This window comes from Magnolia sinica, chromosome 12, assembly GCF_029962835.1.
Source record: "Magnolia sinica isolate HGM2019 chromosome 12, MsV1, whole genome shotgun sequence".
Classification (NCBI taxonomy): Eukaryota; Viridiplantae; Streptophyta; class Magnoliopsida; order Magnoliales; family Magnoliaceae; genus Magnolia; species Magnolia sinica.
Genome location: NC_080584.1, coordinates 36,703,338 through 36,721,845, shown reverse-complemented (window position 1 = coordinate 36,721,845; position 18,508 = coordinate 36,703,338). Strand labels below are relative to the sequence as shown.

Below are 18,508 nucleotides of genomic sequence, written 5' to 3'. Positions count from 1 at the left end.
CTTTTATCCTCAAATAATTCTCGAATATAATGATATCTAATGTCTATATGTTTCATACGAGAATGTTGAATAGGATTCTTTGAAATACTGATTACGCTAGAATTATCATAGTTCAAAATCATTACATCTTGCGCAATTCCGTAATTAGCTAACATTCTTTTCATCCAAACTAGCTGGGTACTAGCATTACTAGTTACGATGTATTCAGCTTCAGCTGTAGATGAAGATACAGAACTTTGTTTCTTGCTATGCCAGGAAACTAAGCAATTTCCAATATAGAAACATCCACCACTGGTAGATTTTCTATCGTCAATGTTTCCTGCCCAGTCAGCATCAGTATATCCAGCTAGTTGTATAGTTGTATCATGAGGATACCATAGACCGAAATTAGCAGAACTTGAGACATCTGATTATACATTTAACAGCAATGAGATGAGATTCTTTTCGATTAGAATAATATCTAGTAAAAATTAAAACGTTAAAAGCAATATCTGGTGTACTAGAAATTAAGTATAAAAGACTACCAATCATGCTTCGATATAAGTGAGAGTCTATACTTTTACCTGTTTCATCCTTTGAAAGTTTGAGAGTTGTACTCATAGGAGTATCAAAATTTTTACCATTCTCAAATCCAAATTTCTTTACTAAATTTAAAGCATATTTGATTTGAGAAATGAAAATACCAACTTCCTATTTTCTTACTTGTAAACTAAGAAAATAATTTAATTCTCCAACCATATTCATTTTAAACTTTGATTTCATAAGCTCTGCAAACTCAATAGATAAGTTAGTGCTTGTAGATCTATAAATAATATCATCAACGTAGATCTGTACAATCAATGTGTTCATTATATTTTTTGACAAATAATGTTTTATCAACGCTTCCCATAATAAAGTTATGAGTGAGTAAAAACTTAGTCAGCTTTTCATACCATACCCTGGGAGCTTGTTTTAGACCATAAAGTGCCTTTTTAAGACGATATACATGATTTGAAATTTTAGGGTCTTCAAAACCCATAGGTTGTTCAACATAAACTTCTTCATGTAGATAACCATTTAAAAATATAATTTTTTTTACATCTATTTGATATATTTTAAATTTTTTACAACAAGCAATAGAAATAAATAATCTAAAGGATTCAAGGCGCGAAACTGGTGCGAAGGTTTAGCCTTATACAATCAGTCATGCCTTATTTCTAATGATATTTCCCATGTTATCCAATTTATTCTTAAAAATACTTTTGGTTCTAATTATATGTTTATCAGATGATCTTGGAATCAAATACCAAACATCATTTTCTATAAATTGATTTAACTCTTCTTGTATAGCCACTATCCAATTTTCATCGACAAGTGCTTCTTTTACATTTACCGGTTCAATTTGAGAAGTGAAGCAAACGTAGTTACAGATATTCTCTAACTGTTTTCTTGTTCGAACACCAGTAAGAGGGTTACCTAATATTAGATCAATAGGATGGTCTTTGAATAATCTTAGTTCAGCATTAACTAGGTTAGATGAAGAGTCAGGTTTCTAGATAAACTTGACTTCATCATCTAGACTTGATGAGGGTGTGACTAGGTGATCATCAATTACAACGTTAATAGATTCTTGGATCACTCCTGTTCTTTTGTTAAGAACATGATATGCTCGACTGTTCAGAGCATAATCCAAGAATATTCCAGTGAAAATGTGGCCCAGACCTGATTTATCACCACATTTTCTGGATGTGGTTAATAGTTTTTCCAGCTTAGGGTCACCATGGGCATATCTCCAAGTATCCTTAAAACTCAAAAGAGAAGAAACATCGAGTTTTAGATTTTTATTATCAATTCTGAGTTTTTCTAATTCTGAGGTTTTGAAATTTAAATCAAGTTTTATTTTTTCAAAACAATCAGAAAGATGAGATTTTTTCAAAATATTGTTTTCAAGTTCTTCTTTTAGTTTAAGATATTTTTCCTTTTGAATTTTTAGTTTGACAGCAATTTTGCAACTTTCCTTATGTAGGAAATTGTAGGTGTCTTGAAGATCATCTTCATTCTCATTTTCAGGGTCACTCCTGAGATTATCATAATCAGATAAGATACAGCTATCTAAGGAGGTGACTCTGGCTATAGTCATCAAGGCTTTTACTTCATTTGAGTTTTCTTGTTCTGATTCGTCTGACTTAGAAGAACTTTCAGAGCTGAATGATTCATCCCAAGTAGCTAACATGCCCTTTCTTTTTTATTTATCCATTTTAAGACATTTATTCACTAAATGCCCGTATTCATGGCAGTTGAAACATTGACTGTCTTTTATAGATTTCCAAGATTTAGATTTTCCTTTTCTTTTCTCAGACGGTTTTTGAAAATCAGTTCTTTCCTTGTTTTTGAAAATTCTGTAAAATTTCTTAACAAGTAAAGTTATATCATCTTTTTTATCTTCAACATTAGAATTATCATAGTTATCTTTTGAAACAGATTTAGAAGATTTAAGAGTAATGGACTTACCTTTAGAAGCTTTAAAATTTAACTCATATGTTTGGAAGGAACCAACTAACTCCTCAACCTTCATTAAATCAGTGTCTCATAATTCCTTAATGACAGTTACTTTGGATTGAATCTCTCAGGAAGAGTCGCAGTATTTTAGCACAGACCTTGCTTTCTGGGATTCCATCTCCTAGACGCCACATGGAATTTACTATATCGTTTAATTTCGTATAGAAGTCTATGAAAGTTTCATTTTCTTCGATGCGTATTTCCTCAAATTTTGTAGTGAGGATTTGAACTTTAGATTTCTTAACTATAGTAGTTCCTTCATGTGTCATTTCAAGAATATCTCCGGCTTATTTAGTTGTATCACATGAAATGATTCTTTTGAATTCATCAGGTATTTCGAACAAGAAACAAATGAATTGGATTTAGGGAATTATCTTATTAGAACATAACAAAGAAAGAATATACAGAACAATCACTGTATTAACAATACAGAGTTCATTTATATCCTCTAATATCCTTTGATTCTAAGATAAATTATTTGAAATACAAAAATTAACAAAGTTCAAATGTTGAATCTCGAATTCGGCAGTATTTCGACTTGTGCTTTGGTCATCTCCTTAGGAGGAATGTTGTCCTGGTTTGGTCATTCAATCTTTCCCCTTTTTGAGCTTGTCCCTTATACAAAAGGAGAGCTTAGAGGGACGAAGATCGAACTTGACAATTTCGACAGCACCTTAGCCCCTTTCATTACTGGCCATACAACAGCCTGGTTGCGCTACTCGCGCAACCAGGTATTGGTTGTGCAGCCCGCGCAACCAATAATTGCTCTCCCTCTCACCTTCAGTCTTCTTCCAGAGCTCTGCTCTTCTTCTGAAATTCTTCTCTCTCTCAAATGAGAGGAGTGGGGTATTTATAGGCCTTCACACATGCGAACCCTCGTTCTTTGAGCCATGGGACCCACCTTGCACCAGATCTGACTGTCCATAACAATCTACCTCTAATCTTGGTTGCGCGACCTGTGCAGTGTGGAAGTCAATTGCGCGGCCCGCGCAATGGAGGAAATCCATTGCACGACCCGTATGATAGAGGAAGTCGATTGCGCGGCCTGCGCAACTACTGAACATGATACTTGATTTTCTTCTTTCTTCCTCATTCCTCTAACTCCCTTTTGATCTTCGCCTTTTCAATCTTTCTTCATTATTGTTATGCTTCGACAGATGCCCCCTTGATCCTTTATTTGTTCTTTTGAATCAAAGAATTAGGATCAATTCATTCTAATTTTTAAACCACAAAAGTGGTTGCGCAAACCGCGCAATGGGCACTCGAGTTCCGTACTTGGCCCCCACCCTCTATAAATTACAGCACTCATTTCATTTTCCCACTTCTCATTTCTTGCAGCGGAGCTCTGTCCCGCCAACTTTCCCTCATACAACCAAACCTGATTGCGTGACCAACGCAACGAATATCTCGTTCGCGCAAGGTAAAAATGCATTGCGCGCACCCGTGTAATGGACTTCAGTTGCGCGACCCACGCAACCGACCCTTAGTCATTTTCCAGACTTAGTTTTTCTTCAACTTGGCTTGTTTTCCTGTGCTAACTTTTTCTCAACCCAATTCTTTCGGGACTTGACTTTTCTCATCATGGCCCATACAAAAAGAACTTTCATTACCGTTGATCCTCCTATTGCTCATCCCTCACATCAAGAATTACCAAACCCTCCATCTTCTCAAGCCACAGAATCTCCATCATCCCCAGCACAGCCTTCACGAAAGCACTTTAAGACAACCGCTTAGCTCCCTGCCTACATCAAGGAGTCGGTGCTCCCTACTTTCGACTTCACCGAACGCATCAACACACTTCCATCCCCCATCCACAAAGCCATCACTATAGGCGATCTTGAAAGACCTCCCAAACATGATCGTGAATATAACTGGGAGCAATGGCTGAAATCAACAGCGCATCATCAGACCATCAGCCAGAAACCTCCTGCCAGGGAAGACACTCCACCCCCTTCCCGACCGAAGAAAACTCACCGGAATTAAGCTCAAGAATTCTAGGAGAAAATTAAGGAGCACAACCGAAATAAGCCACTACCAAAAAATCGAGCAATGGCTATGGAGGTTAAAAGCTTTTAGCTATGGATTTAATCCGTAGCTATAGCTTAAGTGCTCTGTAGCTAAAGCGTACCTCCCCACCTAAAACATATTAAATATAGATGGTGCTTAAGGGGATCCATGAGGTCCATTGGAATATATGTGTTTGATTTAAGCCGTCCAAAAATTCTGATATATAATTTTAGTGTATGAGCCCAAAAATTATGTAGATTAAATGTCTAAGTGAACCACACCATAAGAAATAATATAAATTAAATTTCTATTGTTAATATGTTGTGTGGTCTCCTTACAGATTCGATCTAACTCATTTTTTATCAGCACTTAAAATAATAATTTAAAATTAATGGACGGAGTGGATATATGAAATACATCATAGTGGACCCCACGGTCCTAAAACCATAAAATGTCCAGGGAGCCATCCGTCACGCGCCCCTCCAAAACCCCAAACCCCTCCAAAAACAAAAACCCCGATCCGCCATTTTCTCCTGCTCGCCAACGAACCCATCTCCCCATCTCTCTCTCTCGCACTCAGTCTCTCTCTTTCCCTTACCCTCTCTCGATCTCCCTCACCCTCTCTCCCTGTCTCAAGGCGGCATTCCCTTCTCTGTTTTCAAAAACCCATTTCACTGCAAGAAGGAGAAGAAGAAGGAGAAGGAGAAGAAGACGGAGCACATACGGTTAGATTCTTTCTTTCTCCCTCTTTATTTCTTTCTCAAATCTTTCAATCCTTCAATCCGCATTCCCTTCTCTCTCTTTCTGAAATCTAAGGTCCCGTTTGGCCAGTCTGATTGAAAGGGATTGAATGTTATTGGAAGGGATTGGAAGTTAAATCTTGGGATTGGCCGGGCGTGCCAAACAAAGTCGGTGATCTGATCCCAATCCTTGAGACGTGTTTGGCTTGAGGGATTGGAGGGGATGGGAAGGTTTAATCCCGGTATTGGCCGGGCATGCCAAACAGACTGGATATATCAATCCAGGGATATAGCAATCCCATGTATCTGAAGACAATCCACTAACAACACCATCAATACCTAGAAATCCAGCCCGTCCACCCTAATACCATTCAATCCCTTTTAATCCACCCGGCCAAACGAGCCCTAAAAATGCTTTGTGGGCTCCATCATAATATGTGTATGCAGGCCATTCATTTTTTCCAGCTCATTTTAGAGCCAAATCTCAGGTGGACCACACCATAGGAAACTGTGGTGATTGAACACCTACCATTAGGGCTTGTTTGGCCGGGCAAATTGGATGGAATTGGATGGTATTAGAGTGGATTACACAGATTTCAAGGTAATGATAGTTGTGTTAGTGGATTAGTGCAAGATCTATGGGATTGCTATATCCTGGGATTGCTATTTTCGGTCTGTTTGGGACGCCCGACCAATCCTAGGATTAAACCTTCCAATCCCTTTTAATCCCTTAAACCAAACATGTCCCAAGCAATTTTGAAGGGATTAGGGTGGATTGGATGGGATTTAAAGGTAATGATGGTGATTTCAGTGGATTGTCTTAAGATCCTGAAAGGAATTCCAGAATTATTTTTTTGGGTTAGTCAGATTGTGACATCAATTTGAATTTCTATGTTTTTTTTTTCAATGTCTTTTATGTTACTGGCACAGGCATTCATATACATTGAAAAATATGATTGAAGTGTTAGACTAGCATGTGCATTTACACCATGTTTTAAATGTTGGTGACTCATCCACCACACGTGTCATAAAACATGTTAATCCACTGCATTGCATTCATCAGGAATCAAGCAGTGGTATGGAGCTACTGAGATGCATCTGACTTTATTGCACACTGCTGCAATGGTTGGTCATAGTGTTTGCAAACATCAACTAACTTTCATTCAGCATATATATATATATATATATATATAATCTTAAAGGGAATTCCAGAAAATTTGTTGGTTTGTCAGTTTACGAGATCAATTTGAATGTCTTTTAATTTGGTGTAATGTCTGTTATGTTACTAGAACAAGCATTCATATACATTCAGAAATGTGATTGAAGGGCTAGACTAAGTCACTAAGATGTGCATTTCCACCATTTCTTAAATGGTGGTGGCTCATCCACCACACATGTGCCATAACACATGTTAATTCACCTCACTACATTTGCTAGGTATCAAGTAGTGGCATGAAGCTACTAAGATGTGCATTTCCACCATTTCTTAAAAATTTTACAACTCCTTAATACATTGTATTTGGTATATAATATCTATTTGGGTATAATCATCTGATAGCACTTCCTTCATTTCCAACTTTGAGGAGGATGGTGCATTAGGCTAATTTCTAACTTTAATTTTTAGTAAGGTGCAGGTTGAAAATGGACCCCTTGGTTAATCGAGATTCGACTGTAATGAATAGGGAGTGGATGACACTAAGTTTCCCAGACCCACGTTTCATTTATGGAATAAGAAGTTTTTCAAAGTTTGCACAAGAAAACCTTCCTGGTAGAGAATCCGTTCCTTGTCCATGCACCACTTGCAGATGTGCACGTTTTTCAATTTCTTATGATGATATGGAAATACATCTAATGAAAAATGGATTCGACCTAAGCTATATAGTTTAGAACATGCATGGGGAGCATGTATCACCTAAGTGTACTGTATATGAATCAAGTTCACAACAATACCATAGTGTCCCAAACTTAAATGAGGTTCACAATGTGATCGTTCAAGAACTTGGTGGTAATGACCTAGATGAAGTTGTACTGGATGAGCTGAATGTGACCCCTGTAGTTGAAGGTGTCTTTAGAAAAAATGAAACCAATGATTTTGAAACAAATCTACGAGACGCAATGACTGAGCTATACCTTGGGGCCCAAGATTTTACCGTGCTAACTTTCATTGTTCAACTTTTCAAATTAAAGGTGAATCATGGATGGAGTGAAAAAAGCTTTACAAAGCTCCTTCAACTACTAAAGAAGGTGTTACCTTCCGGTAATAAGGCCCCAACTAATACCTACCAAGCGAAGAAGATCATTATAAAGTTAGGTCTTAATTATGTGAAAATCTACGCTTGTCTAAATGACTGCATCTTATACTGGAGAGAGAACGAGATGAAAACCATTTGTCCAAATTGTAAAACTTTTAGGTACAAGACTGAAATAGATTCTGAGAGAAAACAATCTAAAATACTTAGGAAGGTGTTAAGGTATTTTCCATTAACACCAAGGCTACAAAGAATGTTCAGTATGCCATGGTTGGTGAAAGAAATGTCTTGGCACTTAACCAGGAAATTTCAACATGAAAAGATGGAGCATTCGGTTGATTCTATTGCATGAAAGAATCTTGATGACAAGTATACAGATTTTTCAGCTGAGCCTCACAATGTTCGATTAGGTTTGGCTACAGATGGGTTTAACCCATTCGACGCTTTTAGTATGTCGCATAGTTCATGGCCCATTATGTGTGTGACGTACAACCTTCCACCAAATCTTTGCATAAAACCTCAGTTTACTGTGTTGACTTTGCTCAATGAGGGACCGTGACAACCAGGAAAGGATATTGACGTTTATTTACAGCCATTGATCGATGAACTGTAAAAGTTATGGAGAGAAGGGGTCACGACGTTCGATGCATACCATGAAAACAAATTCAACATGCGTGTCATTCTGCTTTGGACAATCCATGACTTTCCAGCATATGGTAACATTTCTGGTTGTAGGACAAAGGGTAAGTATGGTTGTCCTGTATGTGGTCCCAACACAGATTCTTTGCGACTCAAATATGGAAAGAAACATGTTTATATGGGCCACAGACGATGGTTGTCAATGTCAGAACAGGCTAGGAAGGACACAAGTGTTGGCACATTCAACAAGAAGGTGTAGATATGATGTCAACCAATCTGTCTGGATGGGATTGAGGTCAAAAGACAAACCGCAAACTTGAATATGCAGTGGGGGAAGACTGGGAAGAATAATAAAGGGGTATTGATGGAGGCCGACAAGAGCTAGCGGATGATGTTGAATCACCGTGGTTCTTCAAATGGTTTATATTATTTGTCTGGAGTATTGAAAAGATATTCTCATGTGTCACAACCTTGATGTCATGCATATTGAGAAAAATATATGTGAAATCCTTGTTGCCTTGATGTTGAACACGCCTGGCAAAACCAAGGATGATGCTAATGCATGTAGGGACCTGAAACAATTGGGAATTAAGAAGCGTTTATGGCTGAAAAAGAACAATGGCAAAGTCATTCAGAAACAAGGTCCTTTCTGTTTAAGAAAAGAAGAGAAAAAACTTTTCATCCAGACTTTGCATGAGCTGCGTGTTTCGATCGGTTTTAGTGCAAATTAGAGGACCATCATAAAAGAATATTGCGTGGATTTAAAGGGAATGAAGTCTCATTCTTACCATGTGTTGATACAACATTTGTTCCTAGTTCTCATCCAGCATGCATTCAGGGATAGGAAGGTCATTTGTCCTATAATTACAAGCTTTTGTACCTTCTTTAATGCCTTGTGCTCAACAATCGTAGACCTTCAAACACTCCTTACTCTCGAGAGGGGCATGGCTAGGACGTTATGTCAGCTTGAAACTATATGCCGACCATCGATATTTGTCATTATGATGCATTTGTCAATCCATTTAGCTTATGAGGCTCACATATGTGGTCCTATATACTATCGATGGATGTATCCATTCGAAAGGTACGTTGTGAGCTTAATAAGAATAAATCGGCTTAACATCTACATTTGCATGTATATATAATGTATCATTAACTTTGTCAGGTTCATGAAGACATTTAAGGCCTATGTCCGTAACAAGACACGACTTGAGGGTTGTATTGCAGAGCAGTATATCCAAGAGGAGACAGTTATATTCTGCAACCAATATAAAGGAAAATAGAAAACAAGTCTATTGGAAAAGCTAGAAAAACGGTTTAACGGAGTCATTCCAGGACTACGTAAGTTGGAAGATATCGTTGATGATGACCCTAATGACGACGACGTTAGTCCAGTAGGTTCGGGTCAAAGTGTTATCCTAGCTGGTATCGAATACGAACAAGCTCGTACATGGGTACTGAAGAGTCATCCCAGCTACGACAAGTGGGAAGGGTATGTACAATAAGCTCATATATATATATATATGTATATGTGTATATATATATATATACACATATGTATGTATATATATATAAATATGTATGTATATATATATATATCTTCCTTACTTTATGCGATTTCAATATAACAATGTTATCGAATATCGCGCAGGAAGTACAAAGATTTCTTACAGCGATGTTATAAGAGGACTAACAGGGTGCCTAGCGAGGACGAATTCATATCTTGGTTGAAGAGGCAATCAGAGTTCATTGAATTTGATGATAATGAATTTAAAGATGAAGTGAGAGGACCTCTAGCTTTTTCTATGCAATACAATAAGTATTGTATTAATAGTTTCCTTTTTGTCGTTAAGGACTATGAGGAGAATAAAATGAACCAAAATAGTGGGGTTAGGATAGAGGGTATGACAACCTTCCGATCAAGTGCTAAGGATATCAATACAGTGGATGAAAATCAACCTTACTACGGAGTCCTTCGTAGAATTATCCAATTGGAGTACCGAACAGGGTACAAGCCCGTCCTATTTAAGTGTGATTGGGTGAAAGTGACACATCATTATGTTTCTTTTAATGTCGAAGCAAATTTGAGATTAGTAAATTTGTCTAGTCTTTACAGTTCAGATAAAGTCGGTGACGAGCCCTTCATTCTTGCAGAGCATGCCACGCAAGTTTTCTACTCCAGATATCCAAAAAATCCTGACTGGCATGTGGTCTTGGAGGTTCCAAAAAAAAAATTGTCGAAGAAGAGACATGCATTCTATCGGAATGATTAAAGGCTGTAAGTAATACCGATGCAGGACTTGATCTCACCTCATTAACAATGGTTGATGAGTTAATATTCAATGAATCTAAAGACGTCAGTGTTGTGGTCGAGAAAACAAAGAAAAGAAAATGATAAAAGAGAATCTATTGATTTGTTTGTATTTTCTAAGCATGTAACAAAATGATATTTATTGGAGGAAATCTAATCAAGGTTTGGATAATATAGTGAATTTTTTATACTTTATCTGTGATCTAAATTATTTCTTAACCATTAGCTTTTTTTTCTTTTCTTTTCATATTAGGGAAGAAATAGGCACATGGATTCACAACCAGAGGTATTGGGTGCGCAGGTGCCTGGGATTATAGATTCAAGCAACACTAAAGGTAATAAGATACTTCTCCTTAATTATATATGTAAATTTCTTTTTTCTTATATATTGGCGGTAATCAATGATGTGTATATATAACTGTTATTCTTTTTATCTAATTATGTCAGCTTCTTCTTCATCTAGAAGAGATGCATTACTAGGGGGGTCTCTATACTTGTGCAACCTGATAAGAAAAAAGTCCTAAAGACGAATGAATTCGGGCAACCGAATGAGGACTGTTCCGATCACAGAGACTTTGCATCGCATGTCGGTGTCCTCACCCGTTCTCATATCCCGATCATATACCTGGACTTTCGCCAGGTGCCTTATGAACAAATTCATATGGTCATAGAAAGATTGTCACGGTTTTATGAGTTTGAGGGTCAAAGTTGGGATGTAAGTCTTAATTAAGTTATAAAACGCATCAATGAAGCATGGATAAATTACAAGAGAAGATTGACTACAAAATATATTAAAAACAAGGATCATATTACTGTGAGAGATGGTCCTGCCCCCTAGGTATTCCTATGGAGGATTGGAGGGTCTTCATGGATCAACATACCACCGAGGAATTCAAGAGGGCAAGCACAAGGAATAAAGTCAATCGGGCCAAGCTAAAAGGACCTGCATGTCTTAGGAGGCACAGCATGGCTGTTACTCGCCATAAGATGGTATGTATTTAAAAATAGATATTATAGTTTAAAATTGAATTTAAATTTGAATTATCATTCATCTAAATCTATTAATGATGTGTATTTGAATGATAAGTAATGTACCAAAGGCGATGGAGAAGAATCTTACCTCTGATGCCAAGATAAGTAGATGAGAAGTCTTCTTAAGAGCCCATACAAGAAAGGACAAAGTGGTCCAGTATCCTGACCTTGCTGTAAGTGCATCCCTCGTACCACTAACTAGTACCCTTATGAAAAGCCTATGTATAACTTTGAATTATATTGCATTCATTTATATTTTTTCACAAGAAAAACTAGATGAGCTCTATAGTAGCAATACTACTTCTAGGATGACCGGCATGGATGATGCCCTTACAGAGGTACTAATAAAATTTAAAAATTACTTAAGTTTGATGGTAATTATGAATATCCTAATAACTTGATTTACAATGTTTTACAGTTGGTTGGTTCTAACAATAAAGGGTGAATGCGGGGTCTAGGTTGCTCAATAAGCAAGTTAGGACAGAAGAAGTCAACCCCTACTCGTTCAAAGGTAGAGAATGTGACAAAAGAAAAAGAGAGCGTAACTCAAGAGTTATTTCAGGTGAAGAAAAAATTGGATAATATAACTAAAGATATAGTTGAGATGAAGAAAATATTGGTGGATATGCAGAAAGAGAGACAGTATACTCAAAATCTCTCATCACCAATAGTTGCTAAATATACTCAGGCATCGTCGATATGCAAGTATAAATTTTTTACTATATTGAGCTTACAATTATATTATAAACGCTAATAATACCAATGCCATTTTATGTGTAAATGTAGCCGAATATTATATATATCGGTAAGACATGCGACTGCTTGGTTTTGAAAAACGTGGTGTAGTTGCTCGTGGTGAAATACACAAAGTTAATCCAAATGCAATTGTCCATTGCGAACCGTTGGAGGGTGGAGCTTTTGTTGTTGTCCTGACTGAGGTTATATAACCTCATGCTCCTTTGTGGAAAAAGGATGGGTTTGCATCTACACTTGGAGAGGCCGGTCCAGGATTATTTGTGCAATGGGGGAAAGAGGCTTTGAGAATTCAATAATTTGAACAAATTTGGTACTCTATAAGTGAACATATGCAGTGTGCATTTTGAACTAATTTTGAACGTGTAGTGTGCATTTTGAACTAATTTTGAACTAATTTGGCACTTGTTTTTTTTTATAATATTGAATGAATTTTGTACTCTATATTTGCACGTATTTATAGTCTTAGGCTCCATTTGGTCATCACATTAGTATTTATGAAAATATTTTTTTTGAAAACCAAATGGAGCCTAAACCCTTTTTTAACTCCGCCAATGCAACTCATTGCATTGCCGGTCCCAAGCCTAGGTAAAGGAGGAGGGAGAAGAGCTTTAGAATAAGATCGTTAACTATGAAGGAGATCCTGAAAATGTAGTGAGTATCTTTGGTTTTATGGTTTTACTTGTACATTCCTATATTGATTACTCAAGCATGACAATTATGTGCATTCTTTCAGGTGGATGTTGCATGTGGGAGGATTGGAGCTGCGTATTTCAGATTCAAGCATTTGGTACGTCTCTTGTCAAGAATGCACATTTGTAGTTCATCAAACAATACATTATGTGATATCGTGTGCATGATATCTATGTTGTAATTACAGTTATCTATAATAATAATAATTTGTTCATTATAGTGCATTCACAATAGTTATTATTATGGTTACAGTTATTCATTATGTGACAGGTTTTCAGGTGAGATGATCGAGTTTCAAAACAAAATAGTCTGCGATTTTGAGAAGCGATTTCCCAGGATGTATGTGTGTTTTAGGGGCCATCTGTACCTTGGAAGCATACAATGGAAGGTAAGGAAAACCCTCAAGTTCCCTTCTTTGAATCATGAAAAGGTATTTATGCTTAATCCCATGCATTGGCAATATTAGGCATGCTCATGAGCAGGACATGCATAATTCCGTAAAAATTGGAGCAGACCCGGATGTGCGTTGGAGCTATCCAGATGTTGAGCGGGGGTCCTTGGAAGGTGGGAACTATTATTATGACCATGATGAAGCTGTCCATTTCCTATGGATAGCATTAGAGTGGCCTGGCCATTTGGACAGGCCATGTTTATGTATTTGGTCGCCATTAATGGAGCAGACCCGGATGTGCGTCGGAGCTATCCGGATGAGCGGGGGTCCCTGGAAGGTGGGAACCACTGTTATGACCATGATGAAACTGTCCATTTCCTATGGACCACATTGGAAGGGCCTGGCCAATCAGAGCAGGCCGTGTTTATAACTGTATTTGCAGGGACCACACCCTTATCCCATAACCTAAACCTATTCTCAAATCCCAAAACCTATAACTACAACCTAAACCTGAAACTAAACCTATAACCTATAACCTAAACCTACAACCTAAACTCAATTCCCTAAACTTTAACCTACAACCTAACATAAACCTATACTTATAACCTAAACCTATTCTCAAATCCCAAAACCTATAACCTAAACCTTAACCTAAACCTATAACCTAAACTCAATTCCCTAAACCTTAACCTATAACCTAACCTAAACCTATACTTATAACCTAAACCTATAACCTACAACATTAACCTTAAACTATAAACTAAACCTATACTTATAACTTAAACCTAAACTTCTAACCTTAACCTAAACCTATTCTCAAATCCCAAAACCTATACTTATAACCTAAACATAAACCTTAACTTATATTCTTAACCTAAACTTATAACCTTAACCTATAACCTTAACCTATAACCTATAACCTGAACCTATACTTATAACCTTAACCTAAACCTATTCTTAAATCCCAAAACCTATAACTTAAACCTAAAACTTAACCTATAACCTATAACTTATACCAATAACCTATAACCTAAACTCAATTCCCTAAATCTTAACCTATAACCTAAACGCAATTCCCTAAACCTTATCCCATAACCTAACCTAAAACTAAACCTAAACCTAAACTTATAACCTAAACCTAAACCCAAAACCTAAATGTATTTTCAAATCCCTAAACATAAACCTACACCTAATCCTAATCTCAACTCCCTAACCTAAACCTAAACTTGAAAACCTAAACCTAAACTTGAAAACCTAAACCTAAACCCGATCCTAAATCCGAACCCGATTTCCTAAACCTAAACCTTAACCTATTCTCAATTCCCTAAACCTATAGCTTATAACCTAAACCTAAACCTAAACCTTAACCTAAACCTAAACCTAAACCTATAACCTAAACCTAAACCTAAACCCACAACCTAAATGTATTCTCAAATCCCTAAACCTAAACCTACACCTAATCCTAATCTCAACTCCCTAACCTAAACCTAAACCTAAACTTGAAAACCCAAACCTAAACCCGATCCTAAACCCGAACCCAATTTCTTAAACCTAAACCTTAACCTATTCTCAATTCCTATAACCCTAAAGCTTATAACCTAAACCTAAACCTTAACCTAAACCTAAACCTAAACCTTAACCTAAACCTAAACCTCAACCTATGACCTAAAACCTTAACCTATAACCTATAACCTAAACTTATAACCTAAAACCTAACCTTAGCCAAAACCTAAAACCTAAACCTTAACCTATAACCTGAAACCTAAACCTAAACCTAAAACCTAAATGTATTCTCAAATCCCTAAACATAAACCTACACCTAATCTTAATCTCAACTCCCTAACCTAATCCTAAACCTAAACTTGAAAACCCAAACCTAAACCTGATCCCGAACCCGAACCTAATTTCCTAAACTAAACCTTAACCTATTCTCAATTCCTATAACCCTAAAGCTTATAACCTAAACCTAAACCTTAACCTAAACCTAAACCTAAACCTATGACCTAAAACCTTAACCTATAACTTATAACCTAAACTTATAACCTATAACCTAACCTTAGCCTAAACCTTAACCTACAACCTAAAATCTAAACCTAAACCTAAAACCTAAATGTACTCTCAAATCCCTAAACCTAAACCTACACCTAATCCTAATCTCAACTTCCTAACCTAAAACTAAACCTAAACTTGAAAACCCAAACCTAAACCCGATCCCGAACCCGAACCCGAACCCGATTTCCTAAACCTAAACCTTAACCTATTCTCAATTCCTATAACCCTAAAGCTTATAACCTAAACCTAAACCTTAACCTAAACCTAAACCTAAACCTTAACCTAAACCTAAACCTAAACCTATGACCTAAAACCTTAACCTATAACCTATAACCTAAACTTATAACCTATAACCTAACCTTCGCCTAAACCTAAAACCTAAACCTTAACCTATAACCGAAAACCTAAACCTAAACCTAAAGCCTAAATGTATTCTCAAATCCCTAAACCTAAACCTACACCTAATCCCAATCTCAACTCCCTAACCTAAACCTAAACCTAAACTTGAAAACCCAAACCTAAACCCAATCTCGAACCCGAACCCGATTTCCTAAACCTAAACCTTAACCTATTCTCAATTCTTATAACCCTAAAGCTTATAACCTAAACCTAAACCTATAACCTTAACCTAAACCAAAACCTATGACCTGAAACCTTAACCTATAACCTATAACCTAAACTTATAACTTATAACCTAACCTTAACCTAAACCTAAAACCTAAACCTTAACCTATAACCTAAAACCTAAACCCTAAATGTATTCTTAAATCCCTAAACCTAAACCTACACCTAATCCTAATTTCAACTCCCTAACCTAAACCTAAACCTAAACTTGAAAACCCAAACCTAAATCCGATCCCGAACCTGAACCCGATTTCCTAAACCTAAACCTTAACCTATTCTCAATTCCCTAAACCTATAGCTTATAACCTAAACCTAAACCTAAACCTAAACCTAAACACAAAACCTAAATCTATTCTCAAATCCCTAAACCTAAACCTACACCTAATCCTAATCTCAACTCCCTAACCTAAACCTAAACCTAAACTTGAAAACCCAAACCTAAAACCCGATCCCAAACCCGAACCCGATTTCCTAAACCTAAACCTTAACCTATTCTCAATTCCTTAAACCTATAGCTTATAACCTAAACCTAAACCTTAACCTAAACCTAAACCCTTAACCTATAACCTAAAACATAAACTTATAACTTATAACCTAACCTTAGCCTAAACCTAAAACCTAAACCTTAACCTATAACATAAAACCTAAACCTAAACCTAAAACCTAATTGTATTCTCAAGTCTCTAAACCTAAACCTACACCTAATTCTAATCTCAACTCCCTAACCTAAACCTAGACTTGAAAACCCAAACCTAAACCCGATCCTAAACCTGAACCCGATTTCCTAAACCTAAATCTTAACCTATTCTCAATTCCCTAAACCTATAGCTTATAATCTAAACCTAAACCTTAACCTCAACCTATAACCTTAGCCTAAACCAAAACCTATGACCTAAAACCTTAACCTATAACCTACAACCTAAACTTATAAGCTATAACCTAACCTTAACCTAAACCTAAAACCTTAACCTTAACCTATAACCTATAACCTAAACCTAAACCTAAAACCTAAATGTATTCTCAAATCCCTAAACCTAAACCTACACCTAATCCTAATCTCAACTCCCTAACCTAAACCTAAACCTAAACTTGAAAACCCAAACCTAAACCCGATCCTGAACCCGAACCCGATTTCCTAAATCTAAACCTTAACCTATTCTCAATTCCCTAAAGCTATAACCTAAAACCTAAACCTAAAACCTAAAACCTAAACTTAAACCTAAAACAAAATGTATTCTCAAATTTCTAAACCTAAACCTACACCTAATCCTAATCTCAACTCCCTAACCTAAACCTACAAACCATATGGTGAGACCATTCCTTTTGTGTCAGTTTCATTCCTCTTTGAGTTTTTATTAATTCATTAAGAAAAAAAATGGTTATACATGATGCACTTCTTTCACTTTGTTTTTCTTTCCCCCAATGGTCATTCTAATTTATGAATTTCATGACTATTTGTAGGATGATGGAATATACGAAGCTGTTGCAGGAAGTGACTTTGTCATTACTAGAGTTGCATTTCGAGACAACTCTTCAAAGTACTACATAAATGACCGTGGAAGTAATTTTACAGAGGTCACTAAGAAATTGAAAGGAAAAGGAGTGGACTTGGACAACAATCGGTTTTTGATTCTTTAGGTGGGTGATGGCTGAAAAAGGCCTATTTACTTGTGAAAAAAATATCACACCGTCAAAATATGTCTCCTCTTTCAATTCTTTATCATTGAAATTTCAGGGTGAAGTTGAGCAAATTTCTCTAATGAAGCCAAAGATTTGTATTTTCAGCATTATTGTAATTGTAATTGTAATTGATTGAATGAAGGATTGTAATTGATTGAATGAAGGATTGTAATTGAATGAATGAATAATTGTAATTGATTGTAATAGAATGAATGAATGATTATGCAGGTGGTAATTGAATGAACAAATGATTATATATTTTTTAATGTACAAAATAGTTATGGATATTGACCGTAGTCGGTTATCTGACAGCTGTAGCCATTATTAAATTTGGCATATTGCTACAGATTTTTAGCTACAAATAATATCCGTAGCTATTTGTGGTTTTTACTATAGATATAATTGCTACGGATTATATCTGTAGCTATTGGGATCAATAACTACGGATTAAATCCATAGCCATAGGTTCAAGACCTATTGTTACGGAACCTACGACTATGGTCGTGCTATAAACTAAAACCGTAGCCATAGGTCTATGGGTACGGCTTTTATCCATAACCTTTGCCCATTTTTTTGGTAGTGAGCTGCAAAACTCCTGGGAGTCAGTTTGCGCGATTGAGGGTGTCATAAAATTTGACAACCTTAATAAGCAAGGTATCATGGTGATTCTAGTCAGCCTTCATCATCGTCAGTCCATTTTGAACTACGAGCCTAGTGATCATTTAGACAGAGAAAGACTAGCTTATACAGAGTCTTGGTCGTTCAGAGAACCAAGATTACTGGAAGGCATTCTACAACC

The 18,508-nt window shown here is 36.5% G+C and overlaps 1 protein-coding gene across 2 annotated transcripts; it reads left to right on the top strand.

Annotated features, from left to right (window-relative positions):
* Nucleotides 1-13,243: 13,243 nt before the first annotated feature.
* Nucleotides 13,244-17,907, top strand: LOC131220445 (structural maintenance of chromosomes protein 4-like). 2 transcript variants are annotated; one of them, XR_009158583.1, is made up of 3 exons: nt 13,666-13,690; nt 17,491-17,667; nt 17,765-17,907. XR_009158583.1 is itself a non-coding variant. In XM_058215356.1 (2 exons), exons 1-2 carry the CDS (start codon nt 13,246-13,248, stop codon nt 17,665-17,667), a joined length of 282 nt encoding a protein of 93 aa, XP_058071339.1. In that variant the 5' UTR covers nt 13,244-13,245; the 3' UTR covers nt 17,668-17,739. The 2 variants fall into 2 exon arrangements, 1 of the variants encoding a protein (XP_058071339.1); XM_058215356.1 differs by lacking the exons at nt 13,666-13,690; nt 17,765-17,907 and adding an exon at nt 13,244-13,350 and having other exon boundaries at nt 17,491-17,739.
* The last annotated feature ends 601 nt before the right edge of the window (nt 17,908-18,508 follow it).

What these genes read in the sequence shown, in the direction of transcription:
- LOC131220445 (XM_058215356.1), top strand. Translation starts at nt 13,246, where the DNA reads ATGATCGAGTTTCAAAACAAAATAGTCTGCGATTTTGAGAAGCGATTT. An exon ending in TTGGAAGCATACAATGGAAG is followed by an intron (nt 13,351 to 17,490) that starts GTAAGGAAAACC and finishes GACTATTTGTAG; the next exon opens with GATGATGGAATATACGAAGC.